Source organism: Rhinolophus sinicus, chromosome 16 (assembly GCF_057876585.1).
Source record: "Rhinolophus sinicus isolate RSI-liver-muscle chromosome 16, RSI-T2T, whole genome shotgun sequence".
Lineage (NCBI taxonomy): Eukaryota > Metazoa > Chordata > Mammalia > Chiroptera > Rhinolophidae > Rhinolophus > Rhinolophus sinicus.
In genome coordinates, this window is record NC_142516.1 from 123,037,378 (window position 1) to 123,053,780 (window position 16,403).

Sequence of the window (16,403 nt, forward strand, 5' to 3'; positions counted from 1 at the left end):
AAATGCTTCTCCTAATTGTTCAACTGAAAGCATGAGGCTGGTGAATTTATTCAGCAGCTCTTTGCGCCACTGGTTGAAGGTTGTCTCAGGAGTGTGAACTCCCTGGCGAAGTATTTTGGGGGTGACCCTTGGGTGCTGCTTGAGCTGAGAATGCTTCCTGGGGCTCTGAAAAGCAGAGGGAAGCTCGGCACATGGTTGACGTGGTATGCAGTGACTGTGAGTCTGAGGTGCCCTGGAACTGTCCACATGTATGGCTGAAATCAGATGTGAGCCAAGGAAATGTTCCATTTCATTCAGAAAATAAAATATGTAGAGTTTGATCATGGTCTGGAATGAACTATTAATCTTACGTGATATGCATAGAAAACTGGGAAGGAAGATGTTTAAGGATAATTCATATTTACAATATAAGTGTTGCCTATCTCTCTATATCAATTATAATACTCATTTATACAACCCGTTTCTTGTTTACCCTACAAGCCTTTTAACATCACTCTTTTTTCCCACATACAAATACAAAACCCATACAAAATTGGTAAATAACTTGTTTCATTGAATGGCCTCTTTTAACTTTATGACTGAAAAATCAAGTGAAGTATTAGTTGTAATTATTAACTATTAACTGTAATTATTAACTATTATCCTGCCTGTTTCAGTCTATTAAAAAAAAGGATCAGAATAACCTTTCAGCAGCCAGTCTATTTATTCCTCACTCCTTTATTTCATAACAGACAAAATAAATATCAAGGAATCTCAGCTTTAAAATTATCTTACATTTTAGTGATTCTACTGTCCAACCAAGTTTGAATCGTCTCTATTTTATCTTTGTAATGTGGTCACTCATTCTCCCTTTCAACACTTGGTGCCAGAAATCTCATAACCTCTCAAGACATTTGCTTGCCTTTTCCAGATTCTAGAGGCCCTTAACATTCCTCAGCTCCTTTCTAGGAGCATAATGCTTATGGGAAGAATTATATAGGTTTACCTTTAGATAATATTAACTTTAAAAGTCATTTTATCTCTAAAGGACATAAAATACATTTATTCAAGAAGACATCTCATTGAGATATTGCTACCTTTTAAAAATAATTGGGTACATTTTGTTGAGGTAGCTGGCTCACTTTTTAGCAAAAATACCTTTAAAAGCTCTTCTATGTATTAAAGTAGAAAACATTAAGATGAGATAATGTTTCCTGAATGTTTCTGCATATTAAGCAATAAGTTTGAATTTCTAATGGAAGTGAAGGAGAAAGAAAAGGGCCTAAAATCAAGGAAGAGAAAGTGAAGGTGAATACAACTTAAAAAGAAGGCTGCCACGTGGAATTTTGACCACTGAAGATTTGATGAGACTCTTTAAGAACATAGATATTTATGCATATCTTATGGATACCTAATATTAATATTTAATTCATGACAATCTGTAGTGTTCTGTAATATTTTAAATGGCTAAATATTGCATTTTGTTGAGTCACTATATATATTATATTGCAACTATATATATATATATATATATATATATATGGACTGGAAACATTTACTGTCAATGGCAGCAATTATAAAATATCTTATGTTGTCATTTTTGGTGTGAAATATCCATATTTGAATTACAGTATACAGATTTGCTTAAAATACTAAGTGGTACTTTGAACAGAAGTCTAAGATATATCAAGTCTAAGAAAACTTAGGTCAATTAGAAATATTTCAGACATGAAAATTGCTGTTTATTACTTAATTGTCTATTGTGGGACATTTGGGTTATAGCTAATAAACCTGAATAGGATTGTCATCAACTTCCTTGTAGGTACATCTTTGTGCACCTAAATAACTATCTCTTTAGGATAAATTCCTTGAAATGGAATTGTTTGTTCAAAGCATATGGACTACAGAAGATATTCATTGTTTTTCCTAATCACTAGAAAGAAATGAAAATTTCCATACCCCGGAACGACCACAGATCACTGAGTCTCTTAAAGTGACTTTATACATACCCATAATGCTAAGCAATCGTGAAGTACACAATAATGTATTATATATCTATAGCTATGGATGATATAGATAGGACCCATAATCTATTTTTTTTTATCTTACACAGTTATATGAGGAAGAGAGAAACACGTAGGTTTTAATTCCACATATAAGAAAATTAGGATTTCAAGTAATTAAATGACTTATCCAATATCCTATGGCTAGTAAGACAACAAATAACCTGGGACTCGTTTTCTATTTTATGTGTGTTCTCTCTAATGCTACTTTAACAGAAAAATGACTTAATTGCTGATACTTTGTGTAGTGAACTGACAAAGTAAATATTGCCACCCAATAATTTAACTAAATAGAATACTTTAAACTATCTAAATTTGAGCATATTTTCTTATTTTATGCAGGATTTTAGTCACTTTAATAACAGTAAAAAAAACTAATAAAATAAAATAACAGTAACAAAAAAATTTATAATTTAAAACAAGCATGGAAATTTGGTAGGACATGTCATTTTAAAACAACTATCTAAAACAGTTGGCTACTTCAAAAAAATTATTTTTGTTGTTCAGTCAGTGAAAAATGCTCCTTTTATGAGTTTTACAATATTTTAAAGTAGTAGCTTTCCAAACGCCAACATCATGGCATCCATTTGCTATGAACCTAAAGTGGAAAATAGTGAATAGCACTTGATCTCAGCCATGAACAATACAAACCAGCATGACAGATTGACCTTCATAATCCTGGTCACTAGAAAAGATTCAAATAAAATTAAACCTTTTTTTATTGTTGTTGTTTTCATTTAATTAATTGCCTTGATTTGTAGTGATAGGGAGCATTTTTTTTTTATTGTATTGACTATTCTTTTTCTGTGAATTACCCATTCACATTTTTTGTCCTTTTTTTTAATGAGTTATTTGTGGTTTTCTTACTGATTTGTAGAGGTCCTTATATTGTATCAATGATATTTGTCTATTATATTTGCTGTAAACTAGTTGTACATCTTTTTTAACTTTGCTTATGTTGTGTTTTATTGAGAAAAAATTTATGCTAACAGTCAAATTTATCAATTTTTTTCTTAAAGCTTTGTGTATTTTTTGTCTTAAAACTTTATCCCTAAATTCCTTAAATTCCTTAAGACTTTATCCTTAAATTCCTTATCCTTAAGACTTTATGCTTAAATTCCTTAAGACGTTATCCTTAAATTACAAAAAAATATGTTTTTGACTTTAAAGTTTCTGCAAAGCCAGAGGGTTTAACTTGGTACCATACTGCAGTTTTAATTTATTTTGATTATTAATAAATTGAGTTATTTATTTTTTTTTAGATAGTTATTTCCTATTTATGGTTCTTTTGTGAGGTGTCTCAAAGTTCTTAATCATTTTTTTGTTTGTTTCATTTATCTTTATCTCATTATTTTTAAGAGTCCTTTGTATATTTGGAAATCAGTCTTGTGAATTATATATGTTGCAAATATATTCTTCTAGGTCAAGGTTTTGTCTTTTAGTTTGTGTCATCCTCTGTCGAGCAAAAATTCTTGATTTCTGAATATTTGACTTATCACTTTTTTCTTTACTATATGAGAAATACTGCTATAATCTAAAGTCAAAAAAAAAAATGTTCTCCTATATTGTATTCTACACATTTTATAATATTACCCATCACATTTTTAATCCAGCTGAAATTGATTTTTTGCTTATGGTGACAAATACAATTTGATTTTTCCCATTATTTATTGAATAGTTACTTGTTTGCCACTTATATTCAATAGTGACTGTCATAAATCTAGGTTGCATATAAATGTAAGTCTATTGGTCTGGTTCTGGGGCCTTCTTTTACTCCATTGGTCTATTTCACTATCTCTATTTCACAACCACACTGAGTAAGTAACTAGAATTTTATAATAAGTTTTGTTATCTGGTAGGGAAAATCTGTCACATGGATTTTGGGGGAAAATTCAGAATCGCCTTATTATTCTTGGCCCAGTACTCTTCCATATCAATTTAGAATCAGCTTATCAGTTTACATGAAAATATTATTGATCATGTTAGATTACATTAATCTATTCAAGGTTTTTGGTAAATTAACAACTTTAGGTTAAGATATTATTGATAATTACATTATACTCCCCTTCTATTTAAAATTGCTTTAATGTCTTTTGTTTAAATTTAATAATTCAATGTGTAAAGATTTCACAGAACTTTTATTAAATTTTAAGTCAAAGTAATTACCTTATCAATTTTATTATCTGTAAATTCATTTAGATTTTCTATGAAGAAAATCAAATATATGAAAAGCATGAGAATTTTATTATTTCTTCCCCATAGAATATGCTTTTCATTTATTGCATTTTTCCTTCCCTTACCACCATGTAGTAAGACAAGAACTATAGTACAGAACTGGAGTAGTGATTCTAGCCAAAATCACTAGTGATTCTAGTAAACCACATAGCTCTTTTGTACTGTTGCTTTTCCTAAGTGAAATGTTTTAGCACGGCACCAATAAGTTTGAGGATGCTGTAGGTTTTGTTGAAGATGACCTGTATCAGTGGGAAGAAATTCACTCTCATTCCTATTTTGTAAAAGGTGATAATTATTGTTGCTTTTATTAATCATGAAGGACTCTTGAACTTCTGGAATGATTTGTCTACACCTTTTGATATGATTATATATAATGTTCTCCATTCATACATTAATATGGAGAATTTATTAATTAAATGTCTGCTGTTAAACCAAATTTACATTCCTATGATAAATCCTAAACAAATGATCCTGATATGTCTTAAATTATTGTTAGTTGTGTCATGACAATATTTTCTTTAGGATTTTAGTATCTATACCCATGAATAAATGTGAGCCTTTAAATTCCTGTCTTGTATAGCCCTTGTCTGATTTTGTGTTGAAAATATCCTTGATATGTTAGGGCATCATCTTTCCTCTTTTCCAAATCTTTATGTAAGTTTTAGTTAGATTGACATTTTATTTGAGGAATATTGTCAGTACTCATTAACAAAAACATGAGAATCTGGTACTCACCAGTGAGATACTATCATCTATATTCAGAGAGAGAGAGAGAGAGAGAGAGAGAGAGATTCATTTGTCTCACAATTTATGCTTTCTAGGAAAATATATGAGCAATTTATATTGAAAATACAGCATGTTTGCTTAACCAGTCTGTGGTGACATCTTTGCTGAGTATATCAAGAGAGTCCAGAAATATAAAGTACAAACCTTGATTATTCTGTTGTATATTACCCGTGGTTTACCAGCACAGACGCACTTATACCAAGGGTTAATGTAAACTCTAAAGCATTATTTTTGTAGCTCAGAGGACCTATATCTTTAAAGATAGTTAGTGTGGCACAGAAACAGACCACACACAGAAAATACAGGGTGACATAATAGCAAAAGAGTTTTGAAGATACCTGAACTTGCCTGGAAACTGTGGATGCTTAGACCAGTTATGATTTGTATAAAGTTTTAATGGCTTACTCTGCTTCGAATTGCTCTATAAATAATGTAAATGCATTTGGGGCAGTCACAGCTGGGAAAGTCCTGAGCATTCTTGGTGAGGAAACTTCATTGTAGAGGAAAACAGAGGTTAGTCCTGGGGAAACCAGCCATTTCTTTCAATTAATTAAAAGTAACAATACCAATCCTCTTGTGGGTTGAAAACAAACACCAATAAATGGAGCTCTCTTTGTTTCTCTATTGTCACACAATGAATTACAAGGCAAGTGATAACATAAAATTCACAGGAGTAATCAATTCAAACATAACTGCCTTTTAACAAATCTGTCAGAATAGAATCTTATGATTATGTTTGCCTAAAATATGTTCTTGGTGGTACTTTTTCATTTAGGATTTACTAAAGGCCTCAGGTTGTATACTGCTTCTCATTCCTTTAGTGGTTATTAAAGTCATAGGGAAAATGACAACCTTAGTAATTATAAACCTTGAATTTACTTATTATTTCCTGAAAATATATATCCTCAGAGTAAATGAAGAAAGCTCTGCTAAACTATCATATTTTTTTCTTGTAGGTGGGATTTGAAAAAGGGGTAATTTATATATCTTTCCTAGGTGTATTAATAGTTCTATCAAGCCACATATTTCTTCTATTTGAAAATGATTTATTTTCACATATATTTGCTTTGTAAAAGACATGAAAAGAATTAACACATGAAGAGCTTCCCCCCAATAAATCTTAATAAAATATAAGCTCCTTTAAACATTAAAATATATGTATGAGCCAAAAGGGACATTGCATCATTTCCAGTATTGATACATTTAAGTCTAGTTCTTATACAAGTCATTTATTTTTGAAATATACATCATCTTAAAGGAAATATATTTACTCCAATGCATTTTCCATCTGATCACCAAGTATCTTTTCCATTTTTTTTTTTTTACCCTCTGAAACCTTCAGAAGTGGAAGAGAGGGCATGATTTGGCATCTGAGAGTAAATGCCTTGAGATCATTTTATAATTATGAAAAATGCTGAGTAAAAACTAAAAGCAGATTTTAATAATTTCAGAAATCTTGGCAGCTTATTCTCCAGTCTCAAATGAATAATAGCATGATGTTTTTCAGTTTCCACCAGAAATAACAACTTAACAATGTTGTTTACCTATTTTACTAGAAAAAATTAACATTGGCTAAGCTAATAACAGTTTCCGTACATTCAGATCATCAACTCAGGATATTAAGAAGCTGATTTGTGTTTAAGTAGTAAAGAAATATACTAGGAAAGAGAAACTTAACATATAAATTACATATAAATTATAAAATAGAATGATTTTTCATTTATTCATGCTCTTATTAATTATTTCATTCTCATTCTGTTTTTAACTTACTGATCCTCAACTATATATCAGAATCCAAGAGCAGTACTAAGTGTACAATATTGATTATGACAAAATCCTTGAGTTCAAGACACTTATAAGTTACTACGCATGAATTTAAAGCATATTGCAAGGCAGCAAGATAAATGCTATACCAGTAATTTTCATAAGGAGCCAGGGAACCTGAGCAGAAGGGGGAAGAGCAGCAAGGACATATGCCCTACAGATCCTCTTATGGGGGGAAAAAAAGCTACTAAAATCTAGTACGAGGTCAACAAATTACAATAGCTTGAAGGTTATAAACTGAAATCTCTACTCTTAGGAATCTACTGCAGCAGAATCTTATAAATTTACCCCTAGAACCATAATGTAGATGAACCCATGTTGCAATGTTTAGCAAATCTCTTTTGCTATGATTCAAGATCAAGGTCTGCATTGCTGTTTTATGTAGAGGAGTCTCCTGCTGATTTTAGTTTATTTCCTTAGATAATAACTTATTTTCAAGAAATGTAAGTGTTAGCTCTTATTTCCTAGTGGCAATTTCTTCATTGCTTATTAAATCAATATATTTATAATGGTCTTCACAATAAGCAGAAGCAGCTTCATTTGGTAGTTTTAAAATTTGTATTTTTCAATTGCATTGTGCTATTAAGCTAGTGTGGAGGCCATTGATGGAGGAGGCACAACATTTTTTATACCAATATATTTGAAAAAGATTAAACCAAAATAAAATTACGTTTATAACTGAAGAAATGATCTAAAACATTTATGTGAAATTACAAAAGGAAAAAAGAGATTTTTTCTTCATCTTATTTTAAAAATGTGTTTTGCATTTGATTTTTGAAAAGGAAAATATTCTGTTTTGCTCAGCTAAATTATGGAAAAACTGTGGGAACATAAAAAATCAGATGGAGTCCATAAAGGAAAGCTTAGCTAGAGTATCATTCAATTGCCTGAAGAAAGTGTTAGCATACAGGACCTCTTCAGATAACTATATGAAGTCAACTCTAATAGAATGAATTCAAGTAGGTCATGGTTTTAGATATAGCCTTAGTTCTAGTGATCAGTAAGTAAGGTGATCAGTTCTCTGCCATTCAACGATCAGTCGTATCAAAGGTGGGAGCTGTATGTGGGAGAAATGCTAAATGCCTAATAAGACCTATGCCTTTAAATATCTAATAATATGCTACATTGGAGCTCACTCTCCACATTTTCATTCATGCTCTGCTGTTTGCCAGAAGGACAGAACTTAGTATTGTGACCTATCCTTCCCTCAAATTCAGTTAGCAGGGAAATCCAAAAGGGGAAGGAGATGGGTTTTTGTTCTAACTCAATCTAAACTTTTATAAATAAAATCATTTTAAAAGTAGTGACCTTTGGATTTATCCACCTTGGCCCTTCCCTACCTTGAACGCTTTTCCAATTTTTCTTCTATTTTCTGTACTTCTATTTTCAGTTGTACCATTTTTGGAAGTATATTTGATCCATAGAAATAGAAATGAAACCCAGTGCACGTGTCCACTTGCTTAAACTAACTACCGCCTTCACGTTACCCCCAGGCACTGAAGGAGCAGTATTCGGACACTCTGTTGAAACACCTCACATCAGAGCAGAACCTTTCCAAGACCTCAGGTAAGTCCTGTCTCTTACATTGTGTCATTGTTTCCATCACTGTTCATCATCCTTGATATGCAAAGAACTGAAATAAAAAATGTGCTACGTACTTGTATAAAGAATTTACATTTCCTGCCTACGTGGTAGATAGTCAAGTATTTGATGAAGAGCAAGAAAATGTAAGTTATTATTCTAAAAATAAACTTTCATATAGTTGCTTCTGTAATAAACATCCAATGAATATAAAAATAAATATATCAGATAGGAGAAGTATGGAAAAAGAAAGGAAATGGCAGCTATAGAGGAAGTGGAGAGGAGGATCCATAAAGATAAGGATTCCAGAAAACCTGTCCTAGACAATGAAATATATGGCATGCACAGGCATAAAGAAAGGGGGAGCAGAGAATAGGAGAATGCTAGTCATGGTCAGAGAATGATATTAGAGGGAAATAACAGAAACAAATATAAATAGTAATCAGAAAAAGGCAGAACTTAATTGCCCTATGATGGACTCCTCAATCTAATATTTCCAATGGAATAAGCTGCTACCTGATATTGTGCTGTTCCATAAATCAAATATTAAAATTATTTAAAGCTGAATCAAAGTATCAACCCAAAAGAGTCTTTGTCTTGAAAAACACAATAAAAATATTAAGCAATAAGTAAATAAATAAATAACCAGAAACAAAAAACATTTTATTTCATAAAGGTCAGTTTCAGCCCCTCTCATTTGGATAAGTGGGAAAACTGCTCAAATGAAAATTAAAAAAAAAAAAAAGCCGGACATGTTAATGCAAAAAAAAAAAAAAAAAAAAAAAAAAAAGCCATGCTTTTAAAAAAGTAAAATTTGTAGACTTCTATAGTTCTATGATGAAATTTCATAAAGAACTTAATTTCTCACTAGTTGAATAACCCAGATTCAAACCAAATAGTTAAGTTAAAATAAGTTAAAAACCAAGTAGTTAAAATAAAAGGAGAAGATGGCCCTGTTCATATGAACAAAGCATTTTTTATAAGACAACAACAATAATTATATACTCTATGGCAAAACCCCAAGGACTTAGAAGGGTTGAAGAATATGTGTAAATAGTGTCTCATAATATGTTACAGTCTTGATTTATGACTCTTTTCTGTTAGGAATTTAACTTTTTGTTAATTTATTTTATCCATCTCCACTTAGCAAAGTTATATGTTGCATTAGAATACTATCTGCACCTTTCTTGCTTATCTTCAGTGCTGTAGCAACCAGCACAGTATCTCACATATAATAGTGTCTGAGAAATATCCTGTAATCTGTATTACTGAAACTTAGCAAAACTGAATAATGAGGATACTACTAAATGTATACAATATAAGGAATGTGGCAGCATTTGTTATTGTATTACTAAGACACATGTGACAAACAAGGATTCCAGTTGTTTTGAACTGTGTTTCAACACAGTTATCAAAGTTGAGTGATTCATTCAATAAAAAAATTAAATTACTAAGTTCTAAAAGAAACATTTTTTAATTCTAACTTTTGTATATAATTATATACTCATTTTATGATTATATATATATTTTAAGTATATAATTATATACTCATTTTATGATTTTCGTTAAGAAAATCTATTACCAAAAGAGGAGTAAGAACCAACTGCTATTTTAATTCCATTGCTGACATGTCTCAAAATTCATGTGTGAATGTGAATTAAATTATAATTAGTATATAGTGTTTCAAGATTTTATTTTCTAAATATTTATCAATTATTTAACCATTGAGCTAAACTAGGCATATCTGCTGGTGCTAAAAACAGATTGGCAACCCCTAAGATAAGTACTGATCTAAATTCCAAAACTGAAACAGAAACAAAGCACAGCAATGATGGGTGTATTCAATTATTCATTTGTGTACTGAAGATTAAAAGCAGAGTGTCAAAAAAGATCTCACAAGTCTTGCTGACAGTGTTATTTTTGGGGGCAATATGAAATACTCTTAACATTTTTCCCCGAAAGTAAGACCTAGTCAGACAATCAGCTCTGACGCGTCTTTTGGAGCAAAAAATTAATATAATACCGGTCTTATTTTACTATAATATAAGACTGGGTATAATATAATATAATATAATATAATATAATATAATATAATATAATATAATATAATATAATATAATAATATAATACCGGGTCTTATATTAATTTTTGCTCCAAAAGATGCATTAGAGCTGATTGTCCAGCTAGGTCTTATTTTCAGGGAAACAAGGTAGTTGGCAACCTAATCCTAACCAACAAGGTGTGATGGGTTGGTCCAGTAAATGTAAGGATAATTTGTGGAGTGAGTAGCCATGTTGTCTTTGATTTTGTTTCTGTCCAAAAATAAAAGTCTTTAAAAAGGAACATTTCAAAAGTTTATTATAGAGTATAGGTAATATTTTGGTGTGGAAATGTAGTAGATTTTGATAATCTATTTATTTTTTAGATGTTTGATGAGTGTTTAATATATGCCAAGTTTTGTGCTAGTTTCCATGTTCATTTTAAACCTAAACATTTAAATTTTCTTTCATTTCTTATATAAGGTGATAATGCTTTTAATTGGGACTTAAGTGTTACAAGGCTAAAAGAATGTATGCTTAATGCATTCAGTCAGTAAGGAGATAATGGCATATTTGCCTGGAATAGTTCATATATGAATGTTCTTTCTCTTTTATTGCTTAAATTAATTTCTATGTAAATCATTGCAATTCAATAGGGTTTCTTTAGTCTATGGTAAGAAGTGACGAAATCCATTATATAATGCCCATTACCCAAAGATTGTTTGGATCCAGGTTCCATTAACTGTTCCAAGAATAAGACAAGAATCTTGACTTTGAATCAGTAAAATTAGTTAACGTTTAATGATATAATTGGCATGTTTTCATCATTTCCATTTTTGTGTGAATATAATTTAAAACTGAAATGTTGAAGTTCCCAGGCTCCAAATTACTCTCTGAAATTACATTGCTCTAATTTATATCACTCCTGTGTTCAAGGAAAAGGCCCTATTTATTAAGCAATTCAGGATTTTTTTCCCTGAGAAATTTTATCAAAAAAGCAATAAAATACTTTGCAGGCATTTTCTACCTAAGACAAAAAAATAATAAAGTAGTATTTTTCACCTCCCTCCACCTTCCCTTCCCTTCCCTCCCGTTCCCCTCCTCTCTCCTTCTCCCCTCTTGCCATTCTCTCATTCTTTCTCCTTCCCTTTTATTCTGTCATTCTACATATGTGTGTGTATATATATATATATATATATTTAGAGTTTAATAGCAAACGAGCCTTCTGAGATGCTTGTGTTAGCTTGGAATCTTGGGAACACAAAAGACAGTTGATCTAGAGATTTGTGTGATATAATTTGAAGCAGGAGACCATAATGGGATGAGCTAGGGAACAGAAAACAACAAAAATGTAGGAAACAAAAACAATGTGATTTGCATCTGAAGAAAGCTCACTGTAGCCTGAAACAATAAGACAATAAGATTTCTAATATGTTCAAGGCACAGTTTGCATTGATTTTTTTTTTTCCTTAAAACACTTTTCTGTTCAATTCTCCATTCATTCCATCACTGAAGCTGCAAATAATTAATGAGTGCCTACTATGTATCTGGCATTAAATATTTAGCAAGAACAAGATACATGATACTTAAATTCTGCTTAAGTTTACATTTGTAATTGCATCTTGTAACTTAGTGTAAAAGAAACGTGAATTATTTTCTCAGAATGTTGAGAATTCTGCTAGAGACCTAAGCCACTCATTTTCAAATTTGAGAATTGTACACCACCTTAAAAACAAAATACTTTTGCATCATTGGTATGTAAACACCATAAAAACAGAATGGCTTGGAAAAAACCAGGTGGCAGGGTGACTCAGGTTCAACATTAATCTTTGTGTCTGCTATAATCCCTGGGTACCCACTATGAAAACTAGTCTGAAATTCATCGCTATGATTGCTATAATGCTTTCAAAATGAACACTTTTATATTTTATAGTTCATACTTTGAATGAATAAAATGGGAAATTATGTTCTGAATTTCCTTCTAATTTTCTGTTGAATATTACAGATGGTGAATTCTTTATTAATTTTAATATTTTGAGTAGATGAAACTGGGAGTTATTTTTGCACAGTTTGTTAATGATCTAATGTTATTTTCTTCAATATGATTGGTCAATTTATTATTATTTATTAAATAATCTAGTATTTTCCAGAACAAAATGATTGCTAATTTATCAGATATTAATTTCTCATACTTTGTTTTAAATTGTATTGTGTTCCATTGACCCAATTTCTATTTCTAATTTCAATATCATTTTAATTAAAATAATTTTATATTAAATTCTAACTTTAAAAGGAAAACATGCAACTTTACATTCATTTTAAAAATCTGATAATTGTCACGCCTACTTGTCTCCTCAAAATATATTAACACAATGTTTCAAGTTTAAAGAGATTCTATTGAGATTTTTATTGGGATTTTATTGCATGTGTTTATTACTTTGTGAAATATTGTAAATCTCATGATATAGAACTATGTATGAGTTTATTTTTATCAAGGATTATCTCAAATTCTTGAATTTCCAGGTAAAGTAAATAATATCAGAAGTCCTTTCAGATATCCCTGTCTCTGATATAACTGAAAAACACAGACATTAAATAATATAGCACTTATATTAATATAAAAATTTAGCAACAAGAATTACATATTTTGGAAGTATCTCTATATGTCATTAACATTCTTTATTGCACATGAATAGAGTTGATGACAGTCAAACATTAGCATCAATTAACACTTTTCTTATTTAGAATCCCATAGTATAATGTTTTACAAATTTTATGGAAGAAGTGGATAATCCTATAAGATCTGAGACCACTTCTTCTTTCCAAACATCTTATTATGAAAATTCTCAAACACATTCAATGTAGAAAGCATTTTGTAATGGTCACCTATATACACCCAGGTAAATTTTTCATTATTATTTCCTATATGTCTTTAATCATATATACTGGGGATGTCAAAAAGAAATGTATACAAGTGGACACTTTGGTCAATGTTTCTCAAGCAGTAGTTCGCTGTAATCAGAAGTGTCTGGACACTGATAGTAACCACTTTGAGCACCTCTTGTGATTGCAGAAGTCAAACATGACTTGTATTCATTTTTTGTTATTGGTATATATCATTGCAATTTTAATACAGTTTTCTTTTCTTAAAATGTGTATACTTTTTTTGGCACCATATATGTGTGTGTGTAGGTGTGTGTGTATATGTGTGTGTGTGTGTGTGTGTGATATATATATATATATATATATATATATATATATATATATATATATATAAAGTGTGCGTGTATGTGTGAATAGTAGTTCTCTGTCTATGGGTTGTATATTCATTTTATCGATGGTAATTTTGAAAGGCAGCATTTCATCCTGAAGACATCTAATTTATGTTTTCAAATATTTATTAGTTATTGCTTTTTTGTGCTCTAAGAAAGTTTGCCTGCTCTCAAGTCACAAGGATATTTTCTTTTAAAAGCTGTTTGTTTGGTTTTTATCTTTCATTATACTTTGGTAACAGTGTATGGTATAGGTTGAGGTTCATTTTGTCCATATAGAGATCAGTTATTCCAGCACCATTTGTTGAAAAGACTTTGATTTTTCTCATTGGATCACTGCCTTTGTCAAATATTGATGACTGTATGTGTAAAAGTCAGTTTCTGGAGTCTCTGTTTTATTCTATTGTGTGATTGGTTATTCCACTGTCCTAATTACAATAGCACTACAATAAGTTTTAAGTTCTCCAACATTGTTATTCTTTTTCATAATTGCTTTGGATATTCTAAGGTCTTTACTACCAACTACATAATCCTGAGAAAATGACTACAATAAAAGTCAAGTATTACCTAGGTAAAATATGGATAATTAAAGTGCCCCTTAGTATTGGTGGGCTGATGAAGAGATATCGATGCAAAGTTTTTTAAGTATAGACTAAGTTTCCAGTATTAATGTTAGCTTTTAGTATATTATTATAATTATATAACTAGCTCACTAATAAAAAAGGGAAAATCTAATGATGTTTTGCAATGGCTACAATATTCTATTTTTAATGTACTCTATGATTTTGTGTATTAGGTAACTGAGCCCCAGAGATGTTAACTGGATTTAAAATTTTAAGTAGAACTCATGTAGAACCTATGAGCTTCTTATTCAAATCCTACATTTAATTATTTCAGTAGGTAGATGTAACTCTTGAGCATAGTAATTAAGTTTCAGTGAGTTAATACCTCAATTTCCTAAATAGCTTCTTATAAATAACTTCCATGACTTTACAGTATACAGTAACACTTTCAAAATCAGTAATGCTTTTCTATTATTATTCTGAAATTCATAATATAGCTTCTAGAAAGAAGCACTCAGCCTCTAGTAAATGCCTGGGAAAATATTTTATTGAATAGTCAATGAAATATATTAATTCACAATCATCAAACCATTTTGATAATCTGGTATGGCTGGTAAAATATAATGCCTACTTTTATTTCATATTTTTAAGATTTTGTATCTAAGTCTTTTTTGTTTAATACTGGTCTTGGATACATCATATCATAATCATATGCCTACCTAATTTCAAAGCTTTTTTAAAAACTTGAATGTGCTTAAATGAGAATATTACTTTCTTATTGTCAGATTTCTTGGAGTTTAACACTTGGAGTTTAGGTGGAGCTGCAGAGCAATATTTGTACAACAGTGGTGGAGAAATGCCCTTTTTCCCTACTTAGTATGTGATAAACCTGGAGACCATGAATAGCTCTAGATAGTTAATAGTGTACATATGCATAAATGAAAGTGTACATGTAATTACAGCTATTGATAGTAGATGATTCAGATATAACATATGCATCTGTAAATGATCACTATGAATTTATGCTATTCATAATAGCATAAATTTGAAGTTTCCAGTTCTTCGTATACATTGTCGTTCTGTTATAATATTTTGTCCACAAAAAGAGTTTATTTACTCATGCTAAATAATCAGAATAGTGTGTAAATATAGTTTGCAAGCTTACTTTAATTTTCATGTTCATAAGAAAACTTTAACTACCACAACTATTTATTTGAAAATAGAATTATGAAATCCTCCAAATATTCTAATAAAGTTTTATTGCATAATCTTTAACTGCAGACTCTCCATAATTAATTTTAAGTCTAGAATGTATTACTTATCCTAATGTTGGATGCTATTGAAAACATAGTGCTGTGTTTTAAAAACTGTATTATTTCTTAATGCACACTGCATTTAATTTTTATCAAGATTAGTAAAACATACAGTTGAAACTGTTTAATTCAAAGTCTTAATCACTTTAGAACTTGAAGGATTTAGTAAACCTGTAAAATTGCTACCAGCTTTTCAATGTTTTCAAGTACCCTTTGATAAGTTTTATTTACATATATAATACACATATTTAATAATTCTCATGCACATATAATATAAAAGGTATATATTGTCTTAGCTCACAAAATTAGCTCCACAAGAAATGAAAATATTCTGCTCGTAAAAGTTAATTTACATGTTTGGCCTCCATTGCACTGAATATCTGAAAGGAAGCCCCAGTTTGTTTAGTTCTGTTCTTTTCCCTTGGGGTTGCATCATTGTACCAAGGGGCTTACATTGTTCCAAGGCATTTAGAGGTGACGTTTGGTCATTGGTGGCCTCATGAGCCAACCTGGCATTCGCAAAGAGCCTCACATTCTTCTCTCCACTTAGTTTTAGTTCACCGCAGGTCACTCCTCTCTCCTTTGAGAATCTTTTTTTGTTTGTTTGCTTTTAATTTATTGGTGTGACAATTGTCAGCAAAATTACATAGGCTTCAAGTATATAATTCTATAATACATTATCTATATATTGCATTGTGTGTTCACCACCCAAAGTCAGTTCTTCTTCCATCACCATATATTTGATACT

At 30.5% G+C, this 16,403-nt stretch overlaps 1 protein-coding gene across 2 annotated transcripts in view; it reads left to right on the forward strand.

Annotated features, from left to right (window-relative positions):
- The window catches only part of SGCZ (sarcoglycan zeta), an 804,816-nt gene that overhangs the window by 776,956 nt on the left and 11,457 nt on the right, over positions 1–16,403 (forward strand). For both annotated transcript variants that reach the window (XM_074329720.2, XM_074329721.2), the window contains one exon: positions 8,381–8,453. In XM_074329720.2, coding sequence (XP_074185821.1) covers positions 8,381–8,453 — 73 coding nt within the window. The remainder of the gene's footprint in view (positions 1–8,380; positions 8,454–16,403) is intronic.